This window comes from Crocodylus porosus, unplaced genomic scaffold (assembly GCF_001723895.1).
Source record: "Crocodylus porosus isolate Cpor-Errol unplaced genomic scaffold, CroPor_comp1, whole genome shotgun sequence".
Classification (NCBI taxonomy): domain Eukaryota; kingdom Metazoa; phylum Chordata; order Crocodylia; family Crocodylidae; genus Crocodylus; species Crocodylus porosus.
This window is the reverse complement of record NW_017728907.1, coordinates 3,298,597-3,322,450: the sequence shown is the minus strand read 5'-3', so window position 1 is coordinate 3,322,450 and position 23,854 is coordinate 3,298,597. Positions and strand designations below refer to the sequence as shown.

General features: G+C 40.6%; 2 protein-coding genes across 5 annotated transcripts in view; one reads left to right on the top strand and one right to left on the bottom strand.

The window, feature by feature from the left end:
- Positions 1–4,087, top strand: part of AKNAD1 (AKNA domain containing 1) — a 23,103-nt gene extending 19,016 nt beyond the window's left edge. For 3 of the 4 annotated variants that reach the window (XM_019530665.1, XM_019530666.1, XM_019530669.1), the window contains exons 18-20: positions 1,092–1,167; positions 1,827–1,968; positions 3,950–4,087. In XM_019530665.1, coding sequence (XP_019386210.1) covers positions 1,092–1,167; positions 1,827–1,968; positions 3,950–4,078 — 347 coding nt within the window. In that variant the 3' untranslated portion in view covers positions 4,079–4,087. Of the gene's footprint in view, positions 1–1,091; positions 1,168–1,826; positions 1,969–3,949 lie in introns of those variants that run through there. The other variant, XM_019530667.1, reaches the window with a different exon arrangement.
- Positions 4,088–4,596: 509 nt separating this feature from the next.
- STXBP3 (syntaxin binding protein 3) overlaps positions 4,597–23,854 on the bottom strand; it is a 44,119-nt gene continuing 24,861 nt past the window's right edge. The window contains exons 8-19 of the mRNA XM_019530670.1: positions 22,392–22,482; positions 21,191–21,315; positions 18,232–18,336; positions 17,500–17,557; positions 17,090–17,155; positions 14,869–14,949; positions 13,759–13,897; positions 12,733–12,836; positions 10,910–11,008; positions 10,110–10,195; positions 7,691–7,839; positions 4,597–6,039 (exon numbers count right to left, since the gene is read on the bottom strand). Of these exons, the coding sequence (XP_019386215.1) occupies positions 5,942–6,039; positions 7,691–7,839; positions 10,110–10,195; positions 10,910–11,008; positions 12,733–12,836; positions 13,759–13,897; positions 14,869–14,949; positions 17,090–17,155; positions 17,500–17,557; positions 18,232–18,336; positions 21,191–21,315; positions 22,392–22,482 (1,201 nt within the window). The 3' untranslated portion in view covers positions 4,597–5,941. The remainder of the gene's footprint in view (positions 6,040–7,690; positions 7,840–10,109; positions 10,196–10,909; positions 11,009–12,732; positions 12,837–13,758; positions 13,898–14,868; positions 14,950–17,089; positions 17,156–17,499; positions 17,558–18,231; positions 18,337–21,190; positions 21,316–22,391; positions 22,483–23,854) is intronic.

Here is a 23,854-nt window from a genome sequence, read left to right as displayed (position 1 = left end):
GGCCATGAACAGACTTTCATTTTTAGCAGTGGAAACTTCTGAGAAATGTCCATTCCTAGAAATGTTTCCAAGAGAAGAAACAAGAGCGGCATTTAGCCTGTAACCGGCTCCCTTTCCCTGCTCCTTGCACCTTCCCAAAACCAGGTCTGAGAGGAGAGTGAGGATGAGGACAAGTCTATTCCCCAGTCCAACTGCTCCTGGGAGGACTTTCTTAGCCTCATAGGCTTTTAGGGCATTTATACACATGCTCTCCGAGGAAGGAGGGGGCACTTCAATTAGAGGGGGAATGCTGATACACATGATGCTGGAGTCTGCTGAAGCATGGTAATTACATTCTAGCAGACTCTGGCAACATGCGTTTCAGCATCCCTGCATGAAAAAAAGTGGTGGCAGGGGCACTTCAACTAAAGCCTGTTTGAGCTTAAACACCAATACATATGGTGCTCTGGGGGCTCTAATTACAGTATGTCCAAGCAGCCTCACTGCATGTGTATAGGTACCCTTAAATTGCTACATGTGCCACCCAGCTGGGCAGCCTTTGAAGCCAGCAGTACTGGCAACTGGGACAAGAAAAGCTTCCCTGAGCTAGCTTCCTGCCACTGCCAGCATGGAAGTCACCCTTCCTTCCCCATCACACAGCTGGGCAGCAGGGGTAGCAAGGGGAAGCCAGAGAGGCCAGGAATTAGGCTGAGGGAAAGCCCAGTCCACAGTTAAGGAAAGAGGCAGGGGACAGCAGGTGCTGTTCCCTTTCCCTCCTCCAGACCAGGCCAAGAGGGTAGTGTACAGTTTATTCTGGGAGAGTTTCTCTTGCAAGGCAGATCTTCCAGGATGATATCTGCTTGTACTAGAAACACTTGCTCCAATTTTAATATTGTTCAAGCCTAAGTGCATTGCTAATCTGTCTGTTCATTACTGTAGTGGGCTATGCAGATTGAGAGCATATACCACCTCCTCCTCCCCTTCCCCCACCCCCAAAAAAAAGCCACCCCACAAAACCCTATTCTGTCATACATGAAACATTAGCTGTCGTTTCCTGTAGACTTACAGTACCTTACTTGGTGACTATGGCCTCAAAATTTCATCTTTTTCAGAGAAAAAAAGAATTGCTGCCCAAAGTGTTTCCAGAAACAAACAGCCAGATCAATCTGTATGCAGACTTTCTGAACAGTAAGTGATAGCAGTTGATTGCTATAAATATTACCACAGAAAATTATTATTAAAAGATGCAGCATGCATGGAAAGCACTTGTATGCATGTATGCAATTCTGTTTTGCATATTAAAATTGTAGCTAGTGAAAGCACAGTATGTACAAGGAGAAAAACTGTATAGATTTTGTTAGATTTGTTCTAATCAGGCAAGCCAGGTTGTGACAGATGTCTGTAGCAATGAGTTGCAGTACTTATTTTAATGTAATAGTCTAGTCTTTTGTTTTTTAATTCCTTTGATAATATAAGTGGTTCTCCATTTTATCTGCTCATAGAAACCTGCTATGATTTTATGTTAAGTAGGATTGTACTATAAGCTGGAGATATTCCAAATTAAACATTTTTAATACTGAGTGCCTTCTCTGTCAAAGGAGGCACCACTGGATGTTCTAATGAACATACCTGTCTATAAAACACCAGATTCCCTACCCCCACATCAAGCAACTATCAGTCTGTGATTGTAGTATACATAGCATAAATGTAACACACCAATAATATGCTATTATTAAACAAGTAATACAATATAAAAAAGCAGTATTGTTTGAAAATAGGATTTTGTTTTGGTCACTACAAAAAAAAAAAAAAGCGTTTGTATGAATATTCCATATTTTCTGTTCTAGACAAAACTTGGAGGTTCCCAAAGCCTTGTACTCAAGGATGTATGATACAGTTATCCTTTCACCTCAATATTTAGCTATCAGGAAGAGTCATAGTAGTAATTCAGTGCTTGGAAATAGATACAACAGTGATACCAAGACAAAGGTAAAAAAATAAGGTGAAATTTTCAAAGGTATCTAGGTAACTTGGGGGAATAAGTCAGACTGGCCTTCAGTGGCAGTCTTTAAAATCCCACGCAGACACTATCAAATTATGATATAACTTGTGTTGTACTTGTTGCCCAACAAGGTGGGGTGGGGAATGTCACTGGCTTTTGACTACAAATGGATGCAATTTACCAACCTACTATGACAAACTCACGTAACAACCTTTTCATTTAGCTTCAGTAAGTTTTCATTTAAGACAAATGCATGCTAAATAATTTCTACATTAAGCCACAGAGAGAACTGACAGAGCAGACTGCTTAGCTTCTAAAATGGACTGTTCAGAACTGGTAGCCTAGGGGGACAGGAGATGGCTGTCATGTCTTCATGATGGCAGTCTTGAGCTGCTTATTGCCCTATAGCAAGGCTGTTCAACTTTTGAATGGCTGGGAGCCACACTTCCCAGACCACATGCCATGCTGTGCTGCACACAATGGGCACCATACCAGATCTCCCATGCCCTGAACACTGCCATATGCTGCCCTCCACCCCAGCATCACATGGCAGGTGTGAACCTGCTGTACCGCATGGGGTCCTCAGATGCCTCCCAAGCCCAAAGGTTTCCAATGGTGGCAGCGGCAGGAGCTGGAGCCATCGGGGAACTGGGAGCCCAAGGGCCACAGGTTAACCCCTTGGGGCCTGGATGTGGTCAACTGCCAACCAATTGGGCAGCCCTGCTCTATAGTCAGGTAGCCCTGGGGTCTTGTTTAGTAGGGATGTGGAAAATTTCACTAGGTCCTTTGTTTCAAAGCTGTTTCAACATGTTTCAAACTCAAAACAGAAAGAAATTGAAATGAAGCAAAAGGCTTTGAAACGAAACAAGGGCACTCAGTGTTTCAAGTTTCAAAGCCAGATTTACTGGTCTACAGGACCGATCCCAGGCGGCAGCCTCCTGCCATCTGGCATGCAGATTTGGGGCTCACAACCCCAGGAGGCCTGCGGGGCTGCGCACCTCAAGATCTGCATGCCAGATGACAAGAGGCTGCTGCCGCCACCACCTAGGACTGGTGGCAGCAGCAAATCTTCCCCAGCACTGGGTGCGGGCTGTGCCCAATGCCAGTCCCAGGCAGCAGCCTGAGCTCTCTCTCATCTAGCAGAGCCCAGCAGTCCTCCTGGGGGTGCGAGTCCCCAGACCCAAGCCCCAATGAGAGGAGGCTCAGGCTGCTGGTTCACCTGGGACTGGTGCTGGGCACAGGCTGCACTTAGCACCGAAGAAGACTACTGCTGCAGCCCAAGACCTCTCTCACTGGGGCACAGATCCAGGTGCTCGCACCCTTGGCAAGAGTCTGGCAAAGCCCCACGGCCCTCCCAAGGGTGCAAGCCCCCGATCTACACACCCATGACAAGATGCTGCCGGCAAGTGTCTGTACTATTTGTTTGACCAGTTTGAGGTACAGTTTCCCAGAAACCTCTGCACCTATGTCCTTGGCAGGCTTCATGCCCTCAGAAGGGGCTACCATCCCTGTACTGTTCATTCAAATCAGGCAAGAAATTACCAAATTTTAGGCATTTTCATGATTCCCCATTATAGCCTACAGGCAAAATGTCAAACAATGAAACCATTTCAACAAAAGGAAACGGGACAGTGCTTCAACACTAAACGAAACTCTCCCCCTACAAAACAGTAAAACAGACGTCGAAACGAAACAATAGTGTTGTGCATAGCCCTACTGTTTAGATTATGGTACTATCCCCAGACTCCCCTAATCTCTGCCTCACTGCATGTAAACTTCACCCTAACACACACTACCTGATTTCTCTCCCAGAGTTTGCAGGACAGTCCTAAAGGTGTCACTTGACAATGCTGTGTCTCATTTTTTAACACAATACAATTCTGTTTTGTATGTAAAGGGATATTTTAAATTGCCAGGGAAATAAATATCTATATCTATAACAGTTTGACTATGATTTGGTTCCAACAGATTTTAAACTCTACTTTGGATCATGCCATACAGACAGCAAACAGCTTGAAGAAAACTACAGAACGAATGGTACAAGCAGTTTCTGAAGATCTAGCTAAAGTTAAAACTCATCAAAATAAATGTTTTTAAGCTATTCAAGCACTGGCATTCTTCCTGCTAGGAGCTGAGTGCAGCTGGTCTTGGATACATGAGAAAAAGACACCTGAATTATATTATATAAAGACAGTCCTGTTTTTTTCCACTAAGGTGTATGTGTGTTTGGGGGGGGGGGAGGAGAGACAGAACTAGTAGAAACAAACTTTGAAATTGCACTAAGGCATATTCAGACTAGATGAAAAGGAAGAACTTTTTAAACAATGAGTGGATAAATCACCAGAACAGGTTTCTTTGAGAGGCATTGTGATCTCTGTCACTGAAAGTTTAAAGTGGAGGTTAACAAACAATGGTTTGAGCAGAAGGGCAGACTAGGTGACCTCCTGATATCCCTTCCAGACCTATTTTCCTATAATTCTATGGAGAGACTGTTTTGAAAGTAAGCTGCCCAATTTCCATTAGAAACACTGAAGTTATTTATCCAACATGTAGAGGATTTAAAAAGAAAATCCTTTAAGGGCCGGCTAAGTGCCATCTCCATGAAAAGACAGACACTGTGTTCAAAACTTTATTGAAAAGACTGAATGCAGTCCATGATATTGTCAAATTTATAAAAGTAGTAGTTAGATTAAAACATTAAGCTGTTCCTTGCTGATTCTGTATTCAACTAGAAGAGCAGAACCCGTTAGCATTGGAAGACACTTTCACATATTTAATTGAACATTAAAAAGAGTAAGTCTGACCAACTCAATTTGTCAATTTTCAAAAAGTAAAACAATTAAAAACACAATTCAATTAATTTTATATCAATCAGTCTTAGCTATCCAGACACACTCTGGTGGAGACTTTTTTTTTTTTTTTAAACAATACGCATTAGATTGGTACTAAAGTTGGCCACATCTTGCTGAGGAGACATGTTGTACAGACTATGATACAGGCCCTTTCGTAATTCTTTGGTAGAAAGGAGCAAGAGATATACTACTTTTTCCAGCTTATGTTGTAATGTCTTTGAAATGGCACTACAGAGTTTGCATTATTACCTGATAAAAGACCATTTACTTTACACACAAAAATACATGAACTTCACACACAGAGCAGCAAACAGAATTGAGCTCTCAGCGGTACTTTTTTTTCTATGAAATTCTGTAGGGACAAATCCCATCAAATATTTTTAGGGTTTCATACAAACCTTCCATCATTCTCCGAAGTATTTTATTGAGAGTAACAAGCATGTAGTATGTCACTTATTAACTTTCACCCCACCACACAACTCCCACTCAGAAGATCTGTGTTGTCTCATAGGTATATCAGATTAATATTCTGTCCTATGAGTTTTCACAAAATGATGCTCATTAGAGAGAGTGTTTATATTTCTTACTATATATTTTTCAGTTAATTACTGTACATGTTGCATAAAACTCTCATAGTTAGATGACACATTGCACTTGTGTGAAATAATCTTAACATATATTACATTTCGTTTTCCTCTGAAACCTCTACATAAAGCCAGATTCTTTTATTCCAGTCATTTTTCAGCAATAAACTCTCCTTTTTCCAAGATAGAAAAAACTCTTAGTTTTTGAAGACATCATTAGAGTCTATATACAAACACAATTTCTAAATTTAGCATAATTTGTTACAGTAGTAAACATGCCCTTTTCAGAACGCACTTTAGTCAACTGCTGCCTATACCAAAAGTGTTAGACTCCCTGCCCCTGTCTCCAAAACGGCAAAAGCAGCAAATTTCACTTATAAAAAGTTATTTTGTTATCTGGGAGAACGTACTGTCCTGAATACAGCATTTGAAAGTTAATAAACGTATATACATATGATTTATATTATGGGAACTCTTAATAAATTTTATAGTTAGGCACCACTGAAATAACACCTGAAACATTACTATTTTGTTTCATCCTTAATGCAGACTATATCCTTTGGTTTATTAATTTTCTTTATATCATCCAGTAGTCTTTTAGGTGTCAAAATGTGTGTGGAACCTGGTAAAACATAATACTTTGGATTATTATAATTGTTTGACTTGCAGATAATACAACTCATTATAAAAAAAAAATCTCCATCTATCTATCAGCGCTTCGGGTTACTGTACTTCTCATGCTCCAGGTACAGTCATTCTAAATGCTGTAGTTTCTTGAAATGCAATGAGTCATTGGCAAGTGCTCCCCCTGCTACCACGGGGCTGGGGAACAACTGTGTCAGGTCTCTAGGGTTGGTTGGAAAGCAGAATCTGTTTTAGCAAAAACTCAAGGTTTTCACATCAGAGTAAGAGAGATCTTTCAAAATAGTTTGCAAAGGGATAAGAAATGAAGATACTCCCAATCTAAATGATTATAATACTTCCAAGTTTCTATTTCAACCAACTCAAAAGAATGGACTTGAACTTGTGTCTTCAACACATGCCCTAGACTGATCAACCATTTCTGGACTGGGGATTGGACATTTCTGAAAGAGTGGACTAATTTTTACTAGAAGTTTCACCCTGGACCCAATAAATTTTCCTGATGAAAGATCCATCACAAAGTTTTACCAAAAATGTTCTGTTTCAGTTAATTTTTTAAAAATTTTGCTCAGAAAATTCTTACCATCACTGATCTGAAAAAGGAAAAAAAAAGCTACACAAAAAACAAACAAAACAAACTTGTTGCCCTGCTAACTTTTCCAGCTTGTATGGGCTTTAACAGGAGGTATTCTGTCTGGCTTGATAGTAGGGGTGTGCAAAGCACACCCTATTTGATTGGGATTCAGATTCAACCCAAATCAGGGACAGCTATTTGATTTGTTCATTCGGATCACTGTCCCCGATTCGATTAGGCCAAATCCGAATCTAGAAGATTCAATACTTAAATCAGCTTTAGACACAGCTTTTAAAGATTTTTCTACATACCTTGAAGTAGCAGGTGCGGCTCGTTATCGCCGCAATGCTAGAGCAGATGGAGTGTCCCATGGGAGCATAGGGGCACCCCCGGCAGTGAACCCAGAAGTGGACCGGAAGTACTTCCCCCAGCTCGGCAATTGGCTGCGGGGGAACCCTGGGTGCCTCCTCTTCAGGAAGCACCAGTCACCAAATGCTCCCCGGCAGACCCGGAAGTGCTTTTACTCCACTTCTGGGTCTGCTGCTGAGTGCACTGGGGAATCCCCCATGCTTATGTGGGACACTCCGTGTGCCCCAGCACTGAAGCCCCTGCTACCTAGAGGTATGCAGAAAAAACACATTTAAAAGCTGTGTCTATGTCCAAATCTTTCCAAATCGATTCAGAGGGTTCCGATTCAATTTGGAGATATTAAAGGGCCCTCCGATTAATTCAGATTCGGAGATTCAGCCACCGAATAAGGCCAAATTGTATCAGCGACCAAAGCTTCGCACAGTCCTAACTTGATAGTATGTTGCATCCTAAACCTGACAGGCACTCAGAGGGAGGGATTATAAAGCATTCCCCTTTCACAGATTGTAAGGCCAGAACGGACTTTGGAAGTTCATTGCAGCTCCCTGTACCACGCAGGAAAGGTAACTGCAAGTCAGGTGACCCCAGCAAGGTGACATTAACCTATGTCTTTTAGTCTTTAAAAAGACTAAATGGTAAGAAAATGAAATAACACAACTCCAGTATTAACATCTGAAGACACACTTACCAATGATAACTTCACAAGATTTGCAGGCTTGAGAAACTTCATAAGCACAACGCATCTCAGAGTAAGTAATGCCTCCAACTACAAAAATAATCAGCTTAGAGCCACTCTTCCGGTCATCTGGTTGATTAGTCTTCGTTTTCTGGCGAACACTGTAAAATAGTTTGTAAGAAAAATTTAACGTAAATCAGCTGTAGATCATTTCAATACCCGCGTTACTAAATTAGTGGAAGTGACAGACTAATCAGATGGGAAAACAATTATTTACAGTTGTGTGATCTAGCATCCAACTGATATTTGAACAAAAATCTAACTTTGAAAGGGAAATTAGTCACATAGCCAGACTAACAATAAAATATGAAAAAGCTTGTAGTAAAACATAAGACTACACAGCCATTACAAGAATTTGGAAAAAGTAGGAAGAAAGCAAGGGCCTTGTGCTAGTAAAGCCCACAAGAAAAGCCTCACAGAGAAAAGAATATAAATATTCTGAAAGTTAGCAAGTCAACAAACTCTACCACACAAAGTAACTCTGAGAGATCACATGCATCTTAACTTTCTCAGTTCCTCAATGTAAACTGCACCTGGAGGAAGACTGAATGAGTCTGAGGGATTGCTAAAAGACAGCAGTATTTTAAGAACTCTCCTCCTCTATAACACTCTTTGTGCTACTGGAGACATCTGACCTCTGATTAAATAGATCTGCAACTTTGAATTGCACCTTTAAAATGTCCAAAAAGTACCCAAACTTTTACCTATAAAACTAGTAGGCTTATGCCAACAGGGAAGTATTCAATTTGAGTTTCGCCGATTCGGAGGACAGTGATTTGGTTTGGAGATTTGGGTCACTGTCCTGAATCGATTCAGCCAAGTCAGTTTCAGAAGATTTGGTGCCAATTTGGAGAGATTCAGTTATTTGGATCAACCAGGGAGAGGCAGGTTCTCCAGCTCCTTTGGCTGTGCCTGCCTCTCCTTGGGCAAGGGGAGTTGCAGGAGAAGCCCCCATGGCTGCCCTGCCCAGACCCATCCCCCACCCAGCTCTGGCAACTGGGGCTTCTGGGCACTTGTGGCAGAGCCCCCCTGCACAGTGCAGGGATCAACACCCACCTCCCCCCATTTGGCACTTGTGCGGCAGCTGCCCCATGGCACGGGTACAGTGCAGCTCAGCAGGCTGCGGGCTGCCTGGGAGCTGAGGCCGAGCGCTGCTGGACTCTGGCTGACTGCTGGAGCCACCCCAGCTCCCAGACAGCATGCAGCACCCTGCTGAGCCACGCTGCACCCATGCAATGCAACTGCTGCCATGCAAGTGCCAGGTGGGGGTGGGGAGGGACAATCCCCACTGCCCCGCACTACACAGGAGGACTCTGCTACAAGCCCTCAGAAGCACTAATTGCTGTTGCCAAAGCTTTTTTTTCTTCTTGAATTGCTAGGAAGTTGGACCAGGCGGGGGATGGGGCCAGGCAGGGCAGGGGAGCCATGGGGGCTTCTGCCACGGCTCTGCCTGCCTCTGCCCCTGCAGGAGGTGCCACGGGGGCTCTGCCCTGCTACCACCTGGCCAGCCGGTATGGGGGCTGGGGGGCCATGATGCAGGCACGGCTCGCTCCGGGTGGCAGCAGGTCATAGCCCCCGCTCCCAGTACTACTGCCTGCATCAGCACTGGGAGCAGGGGCTTTGCGCTGGCACTGCTTGCCAGCTGGCGCAGAAGCAGGGCTGCCGGATGCAGGCACAGCAACGCTGGGAGCAGCACGCACATCCTGTATCACCTGTCCTCCCCCAAGTAATGCACCCCCCCGCACTGGCTGGGCAGCTTGTTCCAGCCCCAGTACCAAACCCAACCCTCCCCCCACCCCCAAATCATGCTTCTTCCCCTTCCCCTCCCCCAGCCTCAACAGACTTACCATCTGGAGACAGCTGTGTCACCTGCCTGTTTAGTCTATGGCTGAATCTCCAAATCTTTTTCAAATCAATTTGGAGCTTTTACTTGGTCTCCCGATTTGATTTGGATTTGGAAATTTGGTCCCCAAATCAAAAAAAAAAAAAAAATCGGCTACCAAAGCTTCACACAGCCCTAATAACTAGCCAAAAATAGCACCTATACCTACCAGGGGCAAAGAAAGTCTGAATGTAATGATGGATATTTGTAACTTATAGCATTGATTACTGCAACTCACAGTAATAAAGCTGCATACCAGAAAAAAGCATTTCAATTGGTACAGAACTGCCACATACTGGACATTCAGGAGCCTAACTAGGGGTAGGTGAGGGGACACAAGCCCTAGGCACTGATTAAGCTAGCCTTCAGAATTCACTGCTTCAAGAAACAGAAGTGACAAATGTACCTAATTTTGTAAGATTACACCATATATTTGAAAAGGTAATGAGAGAAGAAATTTATACCTGAACAACAACTGCAATAATTTACCTTACTACTCCTGAACCATTCCATGCTGGAGGGCACCGGGAACAGTAAGGCCATTCCTTTGAATCTAGTTTGTTTTCTATAGCATCCTAGGTGGGGGGAAAAGAGGTTCATTTTAACCAACTATGTTGATTTAAAGCAAACTTTCATCTACACAACCGCTCAAGTCTCAACTCTGGCCAAAATCAGCTGCTTGGAACTTGAGTTCAGTCACAGTGATTTTCAAGGGCAGAGATGCCAAGTATGGTTTGTCCACAACCACCACTTCTATTCAGTGAAGGAAAAAAAAAAAAAAAAAAAAAATTCCACACCCCTAATCAGAGCTTTATTTAAAATAAAAGTAAGGAAGTTATATATGTGACTAGATCCTACAGTGTCAAGAGTTAAAAAAAGTTCTAACCAAACAGCATCACAGCTCAGATTTTATCTGTGAGATATACACACACAGCCTCAAATTACTTGATTTTCCCCCCTAGAGAAACAACAAACAAAATGTTAAGCTTCACAAGCAGTGAACTTCCCAAATGACTTATGATATCAAAGGAAGGAATTAGTTCTTCAGTTATAATCTAAAAGACTTCACTAAAAATGTACAGATATCTCGCATACTAGAGAATCTAGAATCAGACTATCAACTATAGGTTCAAATCTCTCTTCTCTTAATTTGTTTCAGCAATCTTTCAAGCTTATTTTTGAGCATAATTTATCACAAGCATAACCAAAATTTTAAAAGATAAGTTCAAATGAACTGTTAAGCTTTTGAAGCATTTAAGAAATATTACATTTCAGGAACAATTACTTACCTCCATAACATCTTTAATAATAGGTGTCCATCTAGAAAGCTGAAACGTTTCCTCTGAGGAACGGTCCTTTCTTGACTGTTTACGTTGCTGAGTAGCACACTTAGAAGAGGAAGAGACTGTTTTTAAAGACGGTAGTTTGGTATATTGCCTACTCCTAAAAAAAAAAAACCCCCACTCTCAACCCCCCCCCCCCCCCCCAAAAAAGCCACACCTAAATTCTTGCTTCACCTACTAAAAAGAGCCCAAATAAACAGCGGAAAACTTCAAAAGAAATAATATACTATATGCACAAAAACATATCTATAAATAACATTTAGCGACAGTTTAGAAAAATCACAGGAAACCCATATTCAGGAAAAAGGAGATTAGTAAATTGATGTTTATAAAAAATAATTGTTTTAATGCCAAAGCACATATAATTGTTTATGTAGTTCCTGCCTCTGTATTACTTTTGTTCAGTTTTTCACACCTGGGACTCCAGAACAGAAAGGATATTATTTTACTCCAGCTCTGGAGTCATGAAATAGCTCTTTCCCCTTTTTGAGCATAAAATGACAATAAATACCATGTTGAAAAAGATTTAGTATAAATACGTCTCTTTGACAGGGCACACTTTTTTCTGTAAGCTATCTGAATTAATCTTGTATGTCTTCTCTTTATTCAGAAAAAAAATCAACTCTGCAAACTACTAGATATCTCTTCCCCCAGCTTCCATTAGAGTCCCTGGCACTGGCAGGCGCCCACTTTTCAAGCAGCAAATTATCAATAGCAAGGGTGTCAAAACTCATCCAGCCACATGGGCCAGATGAGTGGTGCAAGACCAGTCTACAGACCAGGTAAACAATGCACAGGCCAGCCTGTGCCCCATGACCTGGATCTGGCCCATGGACCCTCCTCCTCACCATGCTGCCTCCCACATGCCAGATCTAGCATCCACATTGCTTGCCCCAGTGGATCTGGAACTACACTGCATTCCATTCCATTCCATTCCAGTCAGACCAGGACAAAAGTCACATGTGACACCTGTTCCATCCAGTCTGGAGCAGGCACTGCATATAAAACACAGGTCCCAGACCACCTGGAACAGGCACCAGGTGCAGCACAGTTCCTGAACTGGCCACAGGATGTGGCATGTGGGGGACCCACCGAGCCACCCCCACATGCCAGATCCAAAGCCCACTCTGGCTGGTCCAGGGCTGTGCCACATGTGACACCTGCTCTGGGAGTTGCATTGCACAGTGCCTGTCCCAAGCTAGCTGGAGCAGGCACCATATGCGGCTCACATCCTGCCAGAGTGGGCACAGCATGTGGCACAGCCCTGAATCAGCCGAAGTGGTTAGAGTGGACTGCTGACACTCATGGAGTCATGTCTGCCACCACTTTTCTTACCGCCAAATTTCCACACCCAAATCTCCCAACTGGTCTGGATATTTGACAGCAGGACAAGCAGTAGCAGTGTTACTTACTGTTGCTCTGGGAGCAGCAGGTATTAATACTGCCATTGTTTGCTACACTGCTAAATGTCCAGATCCATGAAGACTGCTGTGGGCTGGATGGCAGTTCCACAGACCGTATCTTAGTCACCCCTGCTCTAAGTGATCCAATTCTCTCAACCTTAGAAAATGACAAAAAAAAGGGATTTCAAATATTTGTTACACTCAAAGCCTGCAAAATTGACTGGCTATGGAAGGAACAGTTCAGGTTAACATCCAGAACACTACTACAGAAATGATTGGAAAAAAAGCAATGCACGTTAGCAGTTTAATGGTCACAGCTGCTGAATAAGTGTTAGGAAGTTGAGTGTAAAAAAAATAGTTTCTTACTGAGATGATAGGAACACCAAGGTATTGCCAGTTTTTAATCATGTCACTATCACTTTCTATCTGTACATTCTGGATCAGCTTGTCCAAGTTCTCTTGGGTTGTTCCTTTTGCCACAAGGAAAAATAAGCATAAGTTAACTAAGAAGTTCATATAATACTTGCAATGACAATTAGCTGTTGGTCCCAGTTGCATTAGATTATTCTTTTTTCTTTTCAGGATTTAAAATGAGCATGTGTGTCTTGGGTTGTCATAATAAGTACACTCCCATAAATTTATCCTAACACTGTACATGGAATGAAGTAGCAATTGAAAGCTAAAATTGTTTGTTTTTTTCAGAGACTATCATAAAGCAAACAAAAAACAAAAACAACTCTCTGTACAGGAACCCCTCCCCCCCCCTTTATCCTTTAACACTCTGTACTTCCAGGCCCAGCACAGCAGCTCTGGATGGTGGTGCAAACCAGAGTCCCACTTGGAAAAACAGTTCATTTGGGATGAATTGAGGTAAAAGAGAAAGCAAGTCAATCCTCCTTGGAAACTGGATCACATAACTGGTTACCTAAACTTCTACTGCTCAGTGCTTACGATACAGAACTCAGGCCTGCATTCTCTTCTCTATATCATCCTTGTGCGCTACCACTCCTCCCCATTTACTCCATTACCCAGGATGCACCAAACAGCAAGTCTCTCCCCAAAACATCCTCTGATACTGACTAAAGGAGGGAAAATTCAAGCAACTATTCCATAACCAGAATACTGCAAGCTTTTCCAGTAATGATCCGCTAAAGAAAACAACAAACATGTTCGTTGGTTGTGCTGAATTAAAGCTAGCCCTTTACAAGCAACATCCTGAAGACCTCTCTCATAGAAAGAGGGGTACATGGTATGCAGATCATGTCGTTTTAACCCTGGTCACAACATCTGGATACAATACACTCTGTCTGGTCTACACACAGTACTAGGCTCTGCACTAATATGACTGAAATCTGCAGTATATACAGAAAAATAAGACAACTTATATCATACCATTTGTGCTAAAGATGTAAAGGAGGATCGCTCTTATTTTATCATACTTGTCATGATTTTTGTTGAGAAGAACTGGAAGAAGGACTCTCATTGAGTCTTTCACTTTCTGGCCTTCTGCATCAGTTCCAAGAGCCAAATCCTAAGTTAAAAGCCAATAAAGTCATCTTAGTTACCAATCATTAAAAACAAACTGCACCAATTTATGTCTCTAAATTTAAAGTTCCTCTGAAACTACAGTAGCACAAGTTGTTTTAACGTGTCCGCCATAACACACAATTTAGGCGACATCCTACATGAAGAAAATCACATCAACTCTATTGGCAGAGATGTTTCAACCTGTACACAGCTCTAGTTCATGCTTTACACCAGTGATAGAGGAGCACATTTTTAAACTGAGTAAAACATCTCAGTCAAGAGTTCACAGTAGTCAGATCCTAGTCTAACACAGCTTTAGCAAAGAGTTTCAATTATAATTATGTTGGCTGCCAACTCCTGTCAAAAACAGCTTCACCTAAAGCCCATTAGGAACATTTTCAAGCTACAAAATGCTTTTACAATGCACTTTGACAATACAAGTTTGTTTCAGATTTTGTTTACTGTGTTACCATATTGCAAACCAGAATTCTATAATGTAAGGACTCTCTCATACTTATGCTGTATTTTGCTGCCTTAAAAATGGTTTTATAATATTAAATTATAGAAATGTAGAAAAGCATAGAAATGTAAACAATTTTGCAGTTTGTACTTGCAATTCAATACTGTTAACTTAATGATAAATAAAATAAAACGCCCACAGAAGAGGATGTTACTAGTTAAGAACTCCTAATCTTAGAAAAGGTGGGAAGACAAACCATCTTGAAATTAGAAAGAGAAAAAAAAAAATTCCTTTCCCCAGTTAAAGTTAACTAGATTTTCCAAAGCCAGAAGTAGATCATTTAATATTGGCAGGAGAGATTTGTGGATAATTTAATCTTGCTATAACATAAATAATCATAAGATTTTTTTTAAAGTAACCAAAGGGCAAATACTGATATTGTAAATTACTTGTAAAGAAAAAGTTAGTATTTCTGTATTGTTTACAAAAACATTTTTCAACTGATTTTAACGTACCTGTTCGGTTTTGCAGAGTTTTTCTATGTTGGACTTAAACTTACTCATACAATCTTCTGCTATATTAAGATGGACCACTTGCTAGAAAATAGAAGAGTCTTATAACTTATCTTTTCACATAATTAAGTCATAGTAAAAAATGCAATTTCTTTCTACTAGTTACAAAAGATGTTTTGAAAGATTGTGGTTTTACCTCTCACCTCAAAGTTGGGTGCGTTTCTGTAATGATTAAGCTCTAAAATGTCTGAAGCAAGAATACTTTGGGGTTTAAGTCTGTTAACATAACTACAACAGATAAAATTATATATCTTTATATTTTTAAGGCAGCTGCAAGTACAACCAAATGAAGTGTGTTGTTAACAAAATTTACAAAGCCTACAAAAATTACTGGCAAAGATTTTTGAGTCATAAGAATTGCCATTTACTGGGTCAGGCCCTAGGTCCATCTTGTCCACTTATTCTGTGTCACACAATGGCAGAGAGCAGATGCTGGAAGGGAGTGAACTGGGTCTGACCAGGGTTTTTCTCCACATTGTTCCTCTCTCAACCTTGCAGCCCCCAGCATTTAAGATCTAGGAGGATTTGATTCAGAGGCTATATCCCTAACTCCCATTACTTCTTCATTCTGGAAAAATGTGTCATCTGATCACAGTAAAAGGAAAGAAAGTCTTATAGCCAGCCTAAAAATAGCTAAGTGCTAACTTACAAACTTGGCACAGGTATGGAACTGTTAAGACTGCATTTCACTATATTTCTAACAACTGTTTCAACTATTCTATTATAGCCTTATAGAAGAGCACAAAGAAAACCTTGACTGAAAGAGAACACCACTGTACGAGGTTTGTGTGTAAGGCTATCTGAACATTTTAATGCTGTACAATCACTTTTGAGACTTTCACATAGGTATCTCAATTCTAGCCCTTTAAATTCCTGCCTCTCAAATAACTAAGCCAAAAAATATGACTTACTGAATAAAAATATCTTCAAGTCAATACATTTTTAAAAAACAACTATAAAGCTACAAGTTGTAGCACTGGATAGCATTGTTTTTTTCCATATGGAACAATTGACAAACATAAATCCAAGTGACATTTAAAACCAAGGCAAAAAGATTACCTTAGGTTTCTGAATAGGCCATTCGATTAAGAATTTCAAGTTCTATCCCCTATGCCTCTATGCGTCATTGCTATTTTATGCCTCTGCAAAATACACAAGGTAGCACCAGGAAAGTGCTATTCAGGAAGAAAGCTAAACTTTCTAAAATAACTGCGTATTATTGTTCATTCACAGAAAAAGATTTTTTTCCAGCTACCCTCTTAAATGGTAAAGCAGGAATATAAAACCAACTGGACCCCATAATCGTAGGCAACTATCAGTCCTTCTGAATCATGGCAAGAAGTCACCGAGACCTTTGACATGTATGTGTAGGTAGGAGTATAGAGGGGTGGAGACTGACTAGACCTTCCATTCCCACTTCAGACCATTGAGACAGGCTCCAAAGGCCAAACTGAATCCAAACGTTCAATGCCTCAATAGCTGTAGTTATGTGCACACCTCTGAGAATCGAACCCAGGTGTCTCATGTGGCAGACATGGATTCTACCACTGAGCTACAACAAAAAGGTAGCTGGGCTCGGTAATCTATCGGAAAGCCACTGCATCTGAAGGAAGGTACTGATCTTATATGTCAAGGGTTGTCAAACAATGGTATGTGTACCTCTAGGGTACTTGGAAAGGTGATAGGGGGTATGCACAGGCAGGTGGGAATGGAGCAGAGCAGGGGGGGCAAGGGCAGCGGCACCCCTCTGTGGGCCGCTATAGTATGTAAGAGCTAAGAACAAAAAGTAATACTGCAAGGAACTATTTATATGCTATCTGGAATCATAATGGAAATGAACTTGTTTGAGTGCACAAAAATATTCAACTGAACGAATAAATGTTACACTGACAAAAATAAATCTGATTTTGAAGTAGATTTATTTCTAAAAAAACCCCAAAACCAAAAGCTAACACACTTAGCAGATGCATTTACAATACAGAATACACAAACCCTGAATGAGGAAAAAAAAAAAACCTCTGTATGGTAGCAAAACATTTTCTATACTGTAGGTATGAAATAAAAAAAAAATTTTTAAATCAAAACATTGCCCTTAAAAGAAGATACTATTTGTAAACACAGTTTATAGGCAAACTGTAAGAGTCATGTAGGGAAAATTATTTACCTTAGTAATCTGTTTACGAAAATGAGGCATCTTTTTCATTAGATGGGCCAGATTACTTAATGACAACTGAAAAGAGAAAATATATTTTGAAAATGAGATGACTAACCTTTCATTTATTCCACTTATTGGTGAGGAAGAACAAATTTACAACATTAATATTATGTAAACCTTTTATTAACTTTAGCATTACAAAAATTACTAATCAAGACACAACAATAATCTGTTTCCCACAGGTATTTTAACTTGCAGCAATAGGTGAACCCAAGAAGATTTATTTGAAATAATCCTCAAGTCCTGAAGCTTATCCAAGAAATCTGGAAACCTTCCCACCCCCCTCCAAATTCACTGAAAGTCACATTTAAACAGTTAGAAAAAACTCAATACTAATTTAAAACAGTAATATATCTTACCTTTTCTTCTGCTGCTTTTCTCTTTGTTGATACTTCTTTCAAAAGTTTTGGTATTTCCCTGTCAGATTAAAAGAGTAACTAAATGTTTTTAAACCTTAAGTATTTTATAAATAAAATTAAATTCTAAAAATAACTGTATAATAAAGCTTTTCAAGTTTACTACTTCAGAGCTTCCAGTGATTATAAAAGTGATTCTTAACGAAAAGAAGGACTTAAAATACATACCTTTATATAAGAAAACTACGCTTCCACAGATTTCTAGAAGGAAACTAAGTATTTTCAGATCAAACAAACTAAGGTTCTTTTGCTGGGTAGAATACCACTTATTTTGGATGGGAATTTTTTCTTCCTCCAATTATGGCAAACCTAAATACTTCCTAAATTGTAAGTTACCTTGCCAAAATTTATAAGAATTTTTTGAAGATTCAGCTTTCAAACTTAAAAGGCATCTACAAGAATTAATGAATATCAATATTTGTGGATTGTATAATCATGTTTTCTTTCTAACATCAGTTACTGAGCAAGTAGTCTTTCTGAACAGCACTGTGTATTCTGTGAATACTGACTTGCTTTTCCTACCTGACCTGCTAGCTTTCCTTGCTTGGAAGCTTGTTCTCATTCTGTATTTCTTCAGGTCTTTGTCTACTCCATTACTATAGTAATTACATTCTACTTAGATAATCTCCCTGAAAGCGTTTAAAGGCTCAAAACAATATGAATTTATTCACATACTCCAGTACATCCGCAATATGCTTGTGTCGAATTTTCACCCAAAGTTCATCTTCCTCCTCCAAAATTGCTTCCCTTTCCTTTCCACTAGGTCCATCTGCTTTATACCTGCTGACAAAAAGTTCAGGTCATGACATGTTTTTTTAAAATGTGTATTTTAAATAAAATGACAGTAAAGTGTCATTTTACCTGTTAGTTGCACTTTATATTAGGTAGCACTGCACACAGATTTACTTTAAGTATGGTTCTGAAATTTAACAAAATTTCAACATCTTTGATACAAAATACAAGTCAGAAGATGGTTAAGCCTACTCTGAGGTCCCCAACATATGCAAAACATGCATTTTAGAATAATTTTCCTATACAACAGCCTAAAGTAGTTGGAATTCTTTTACATATCTTGAAGTCTACTAACTTAAAACATTAACTTGCATATACTTAGATTTCCCCGAGTTTTATTTTTTTGTTGTTTTTGCTCAAACTTAAGTTGTGTGTGAAAGCACACATGTCTGAGACACAGTACAAACAGCATGGAAAAGTCTATTTTACTCCTGAGGCACAGAAAGGCCACGCAGACTTGAAGGTTAAGTACAGACCATCAAAAAACCCCACGGCTGAATCAATTCAATCTTTGCAGGTTGATCTAAGCTGCATAGACTGAACTGATAAGCAAGTTCACTTTTGATCCTGGAAATGTAGCCACATGTCTCCAGTGGTGCAAGCCAGAAGCTAGGGTGGCACTAGAGCACCCACCCCTGCTCAGCTGGAACAGACAGCTTGGGCCAAGTCTAGCCTGCCCACCCTGTGAGCAGGGATTTACAGGGAAGGTGCAAAACATCCTGGGATACAGTGGAACTGAGAGTTCACTTGAATCCAGAGAGAACCTAGGACAGAAGATCAATAAACCAATTTAACCTAAATCAGTTAAGTCTGATCCAGTTTAACCCAAATCAGTTAAGTCTACATCCTTCCAGATTTACTTAAGCCAGTTTCAGCCATACTGAAACCAGGCTACGCGCATTGAACTTCTGTTCCGTTACAGATCTGAACCAGTTCCCGATCACTTATACAGAGTTTGCTTGTAATTTCTGTCCCTAGCCAAATTGGATTAATTATTTTAGCGATATATAAGTAACATGCTTACCATCAGGAACTTAAGCCAGGGGTTGGCAACCCCCAGCACATGTGCCAAGCATGGCATGCGAGGCCATTTTCCGCAGCACACATTGGGGCCGGGGTGGGGAGGCAGCAGCTGTTTGCAGCCTCTTGGCTGTAGCCAGCCCCAGCTCTGGGTAGCTGCTGCCAGCTGGAAGCCCAGGCTGCTCCCAGTGGGTAGCTGGGAGGCTGCAAGCCCTTCTGGGAGGAGCCTGGGCACCACGGCTGACAGCAGCTACCCCAGAGCCGGGGCCAGCTGCAGCCAGGAAGCTACCAACAGCTGCTGCCTCCCTGCCCCAGCCCCAGTCAGTGCCACCACCTGCAGCCTGCCCGGGGCCAGGAGACAGCCAGGGCCAGGGGGCAGCAGCTGTTTGCAGCCACGGAGCCTGGCCTAGGGGGCACAGGCACAAATAGGGCATCCTGCCATGTACTCCTGCCCTCGTTTCGTTTTTCTGGCATACCAGCACACTGGCACCTTCCAAGGTAGGCATTATGGTTTTTTCCAGCACTCCAGCCAAAAAAAGTTGCCTACCCCTGACTTAAGCTATAAAGCAACTTCTCATTAAAAGAAAGAATACATTGTATCATACCACACAACATTTTCCATTTGCATTTGGATAGTTACAGAAACCTCACACAGATCAAGTGATTCAACCAAAACATAGTAGAAATACAAGAGGGAATAAAACAAAACAAATTTAAAAGATTTAGATCATGCTTCTACCTATGTATAAAAGTGTCTCAAAAAGGTCCTATATTCAACTTGATACTTCAGTCTCCTGAAGATCTAATTTTAAATAAATGCTCCAAATTTAGCATTACTTAGGACTTTTCAGGAAGTTCATATTTGACTTGTAGCTCTTCAGAAGTTCTTTAGAGTTCTGAAATATGCTATACTCTTGGGAAACTTTTGTAGGGAATAAATAGGACTTCAGGTCAGAAATAAGTTTGAAAGCACATACAGATTTAGGAGTGTTGTACTTCATAATGGTGAAAGAAATGCTTTCTATCAAGTCCGAAGAATTCAGAGCTGGATCCCAACTTAAAAAATAAAGAAGTTTCGCACTAATAGCCATCACTATGATTTCAGATTAAAAGGTAGAAGATTACTACCTCCATCTAGATATCCTGTGATCAGAAAAACTGATAAAGCCAAAAATTACTGCCATCCCTCCCTCTAGCAAGGGCCATACTATTGTCATCCATGCCTCAGTAAGTCTCCACCTAGACTTAATACAACTTACGACTATTTATAACTGTTGCTTAGAAGCTTCAGTTAGCAGGACATTTTTTAAATTGCTCCAAGTTAAGGAAAATAAATAAAAAGTTAGGGATATACTAAGGGGACACAGCAAGGGATCAGAGATGCTCTGTTCACTAGGGTGCCTCTTGGAATAACAAGGAACAATGGTCACAAACTGGCAGAGAGCAGATTTAGGCTAGATATCAGGGAAAAAAAAAAAACTTCTTCATGGTAAGGATGGCCAAAATTTGGAATGGGCTTCCAAGGGAGGTGATGCTCTCCCCTACCTTACAGGTCTTTAAGAGAAGGCTAGACAGGCATCTGGCTGAGGTCATCTGACCCCAGCACTCTTTCCTGCCTAGGCAGGGGGTCAGACTTGATCTGCTGAGGTCCCTTCCAACCCTAGCATCTATGAATCCATTATTATTTTTGCTTTTTAAGTTGTACAAACAGACACACACACTTTGCAATTTACCCTCAAAGATGCTACAATAGAACCAATGCCAGTGAGAGCACCCATGATCAAATCAAAATAGTATTTAGATACAAAAAAACAGTACTTGCTTGTATGTATTATTTTCAATTGGTAGCAGATCATACGCCATTGCTTGGAAGGTAAGTTCATGTACTACAGTGGAAACAGGGTCAAAGCCACGATCAATTATCAACAGCAGGGAGTTGTTTTTATCCTTAAAACATCAGGATAAACAAAAAGGATAATATGTTATAGATAGCTGAAATACATCAAACCCATTTGTATCAAGTCACATTTAAAAACTTGTATGGGAAAAACGACCGGAATCCAAAACAATTATTTACCGCTTAAGAGCAAGGCATTTTATATATAATTCAATAAATACAAGTTCCAATACAGCTATATAAAAGGTGCCTCACTACTTGTCAGCCAAGAAGAGGACAGTCAAGACAAAGTGTTTTTATGAGATATTTTTGACAAAAGTGGGCCTGTGCCAACTACAATCCATTTAACAACTTTCCACTTCAAAAATGAAAATCCCTACTGAATTGGAAAGATATACAGAAAGCACACACTTAGGCTTAGCACTAACAGATTCAGAACATGTACATTACATGCATCTCAGTGCGCCCAGACCTCATGCTGATTTGATCCAAGCTCTCAAGTTCTCATGACTATTTGATGCAGGTTTAAAGCCAAGTTACCGAAACTCTGGCAGCGGTAATTATCTCATCTGTAACTCTTCTTTGGTCTGAGGGTATTTCCACTGAATAGTATTATGCAGTATTACCTGGTAGCATACCATGATGCAGTCAAATAGTCCTATTAATTTGACTGGGTAAATAAACTTTGATACTAGAAGCAGTCCAGCTGCAGTATGTAAGCTTAATTTAGTTATCTCTATTTTGTGCTACAGTGTGAAGCTCAGACCAAGTTGCTAGTTATCACTACTAACATTTTTACATATTTAAGTTTTGAACTTTCATCCAGAAGTCACTAGAAACTAATGCTTAGATCTACTCAGGTCAGCAAGTTACACGATCAAACTGAATGGGCATTCTAAATAGCATCAGTCCCCCAATACAGGCTTACAAGTTCAGGGTAAAACTACCATGTCTAAAAAGGTGTAGGAATTATGTACTCTTTCAACCTTGTTTTGTATTACACAAAAGGAACTGAAATAAGAAGGTGTCACCATTTAATAAGTCATTTAATAGACATGACCACAAAAAGATCATTTTCAATAATTACCTTCGAGTACAAAAATTAAAATAAACATATACCATTTACCTTTATTTGGCTCTCCTCATCATTTTTATAGTAATTTTCAAGTTTCTCTTCAATGAGCTGCCCAAGCTTGCTGGCATTATCCAGTGGCTTACTGGAGAAAAAGAAACATGAAAATATTTAGTAGACGTGTTTGATTTTGAAACTAGCATGCTTTAAGACAGTTTTGAAACTTTTCCACAAACTGAAATCCACAAAACATACCCTTCATGCTGAACACAGTATTGGCCAAAATTCTATTGCAAGTTACCAACAACCACCCTTAGGACTGCAGGAAAGTAAGGCTGGAAGGACCTCACAAGGTCATCTAGTTCAGCCTCCTGTTCAGGATAGGCTCATCCTTGACTGAACTGCCCTCCTCAAGTCCCTATCTAACCCGCTCTTGACAAAGTTCAGGGAAGGAGATTCTACAGCCTCCCTAGGTAGCCTGTTCCAATGCTTAAATCATCCTCATAGTCAGAAAGTTCTTCCTAACAGCCAACCTAAACTTCCTTCACTACAGCTTGAGGCAATTGTTCCTAGTCTTGTGCCCAACAGCCACAGAGAACAGACAAATCTCTATCCTCACTATAAGATCGCCCTTCAAGTATCTGAAGACTTATCAAACCCCCTTCATTGTTCTCTTCTCCGACTAAATGACTACAGTTTTTTCAGCCTTTACTCATAAGTCACATCTCAGGCCTGTAATCATTTTTTGGTCCCTCTGCGCTGAACTCTTTCCAATTTATCCACATCCTTCTTGAAGTGTTCAGTCCTAACCTGGACACAGTACTCCAAATAAGATCTCACCAGTGCCAAACAGTAGAAAAACTACTTTGCAAGTAACACTCTGGTTAATACATCTCACTATATTGTTGGCCTGTTTTGCAACAAAAGCATGCTGGTCACTCCTATTCAGCTTATGGTCTACTACACGGATTCTCAAACTGTGGCTCGTGACCCTCCAGGGGGGTCGCAAGCAACTTAAAAGGGGGTCACAAACTTCTCTTCCCTCCCCAACACACAAATGCTCTGTCTGCTTCCCTCCCCCAGCAGTGATGCAAATGTTCTTGGACTCACTCACATGGGAAGCATATCTTTTGTTTTCTAATTTTGGTGTGTACAGGTTAGTGAAGCTCAGTTTTTATCTGTCAACAGTTCAATTGACTGTGAGTTTTTTCAGCAGTTTTTTTTCCAGCAGTTGCCATTTTAAAGAGCAAATAGCTATCAAAAATAAATGTGGAGCGTGAAATGAGACTGGCAGTCTTGAAAATAAAGCCTAGGTTTGAAAAACTAAGCGAGCAAACGCATCCTTCTCACCGAACACTGACAGTGTTTTTTCAGTGAAATAGTTTTGAGTTTTATAAAGTTTATCAAGTGTTTTTTGACAAGTATATTTCATTTAATATACAAAAGGTAAATGTGCTTTATTCATTTCCTACCTAATCCAAATGAAATTAATAGCTTTAATCATGGGGGGGGGGGGG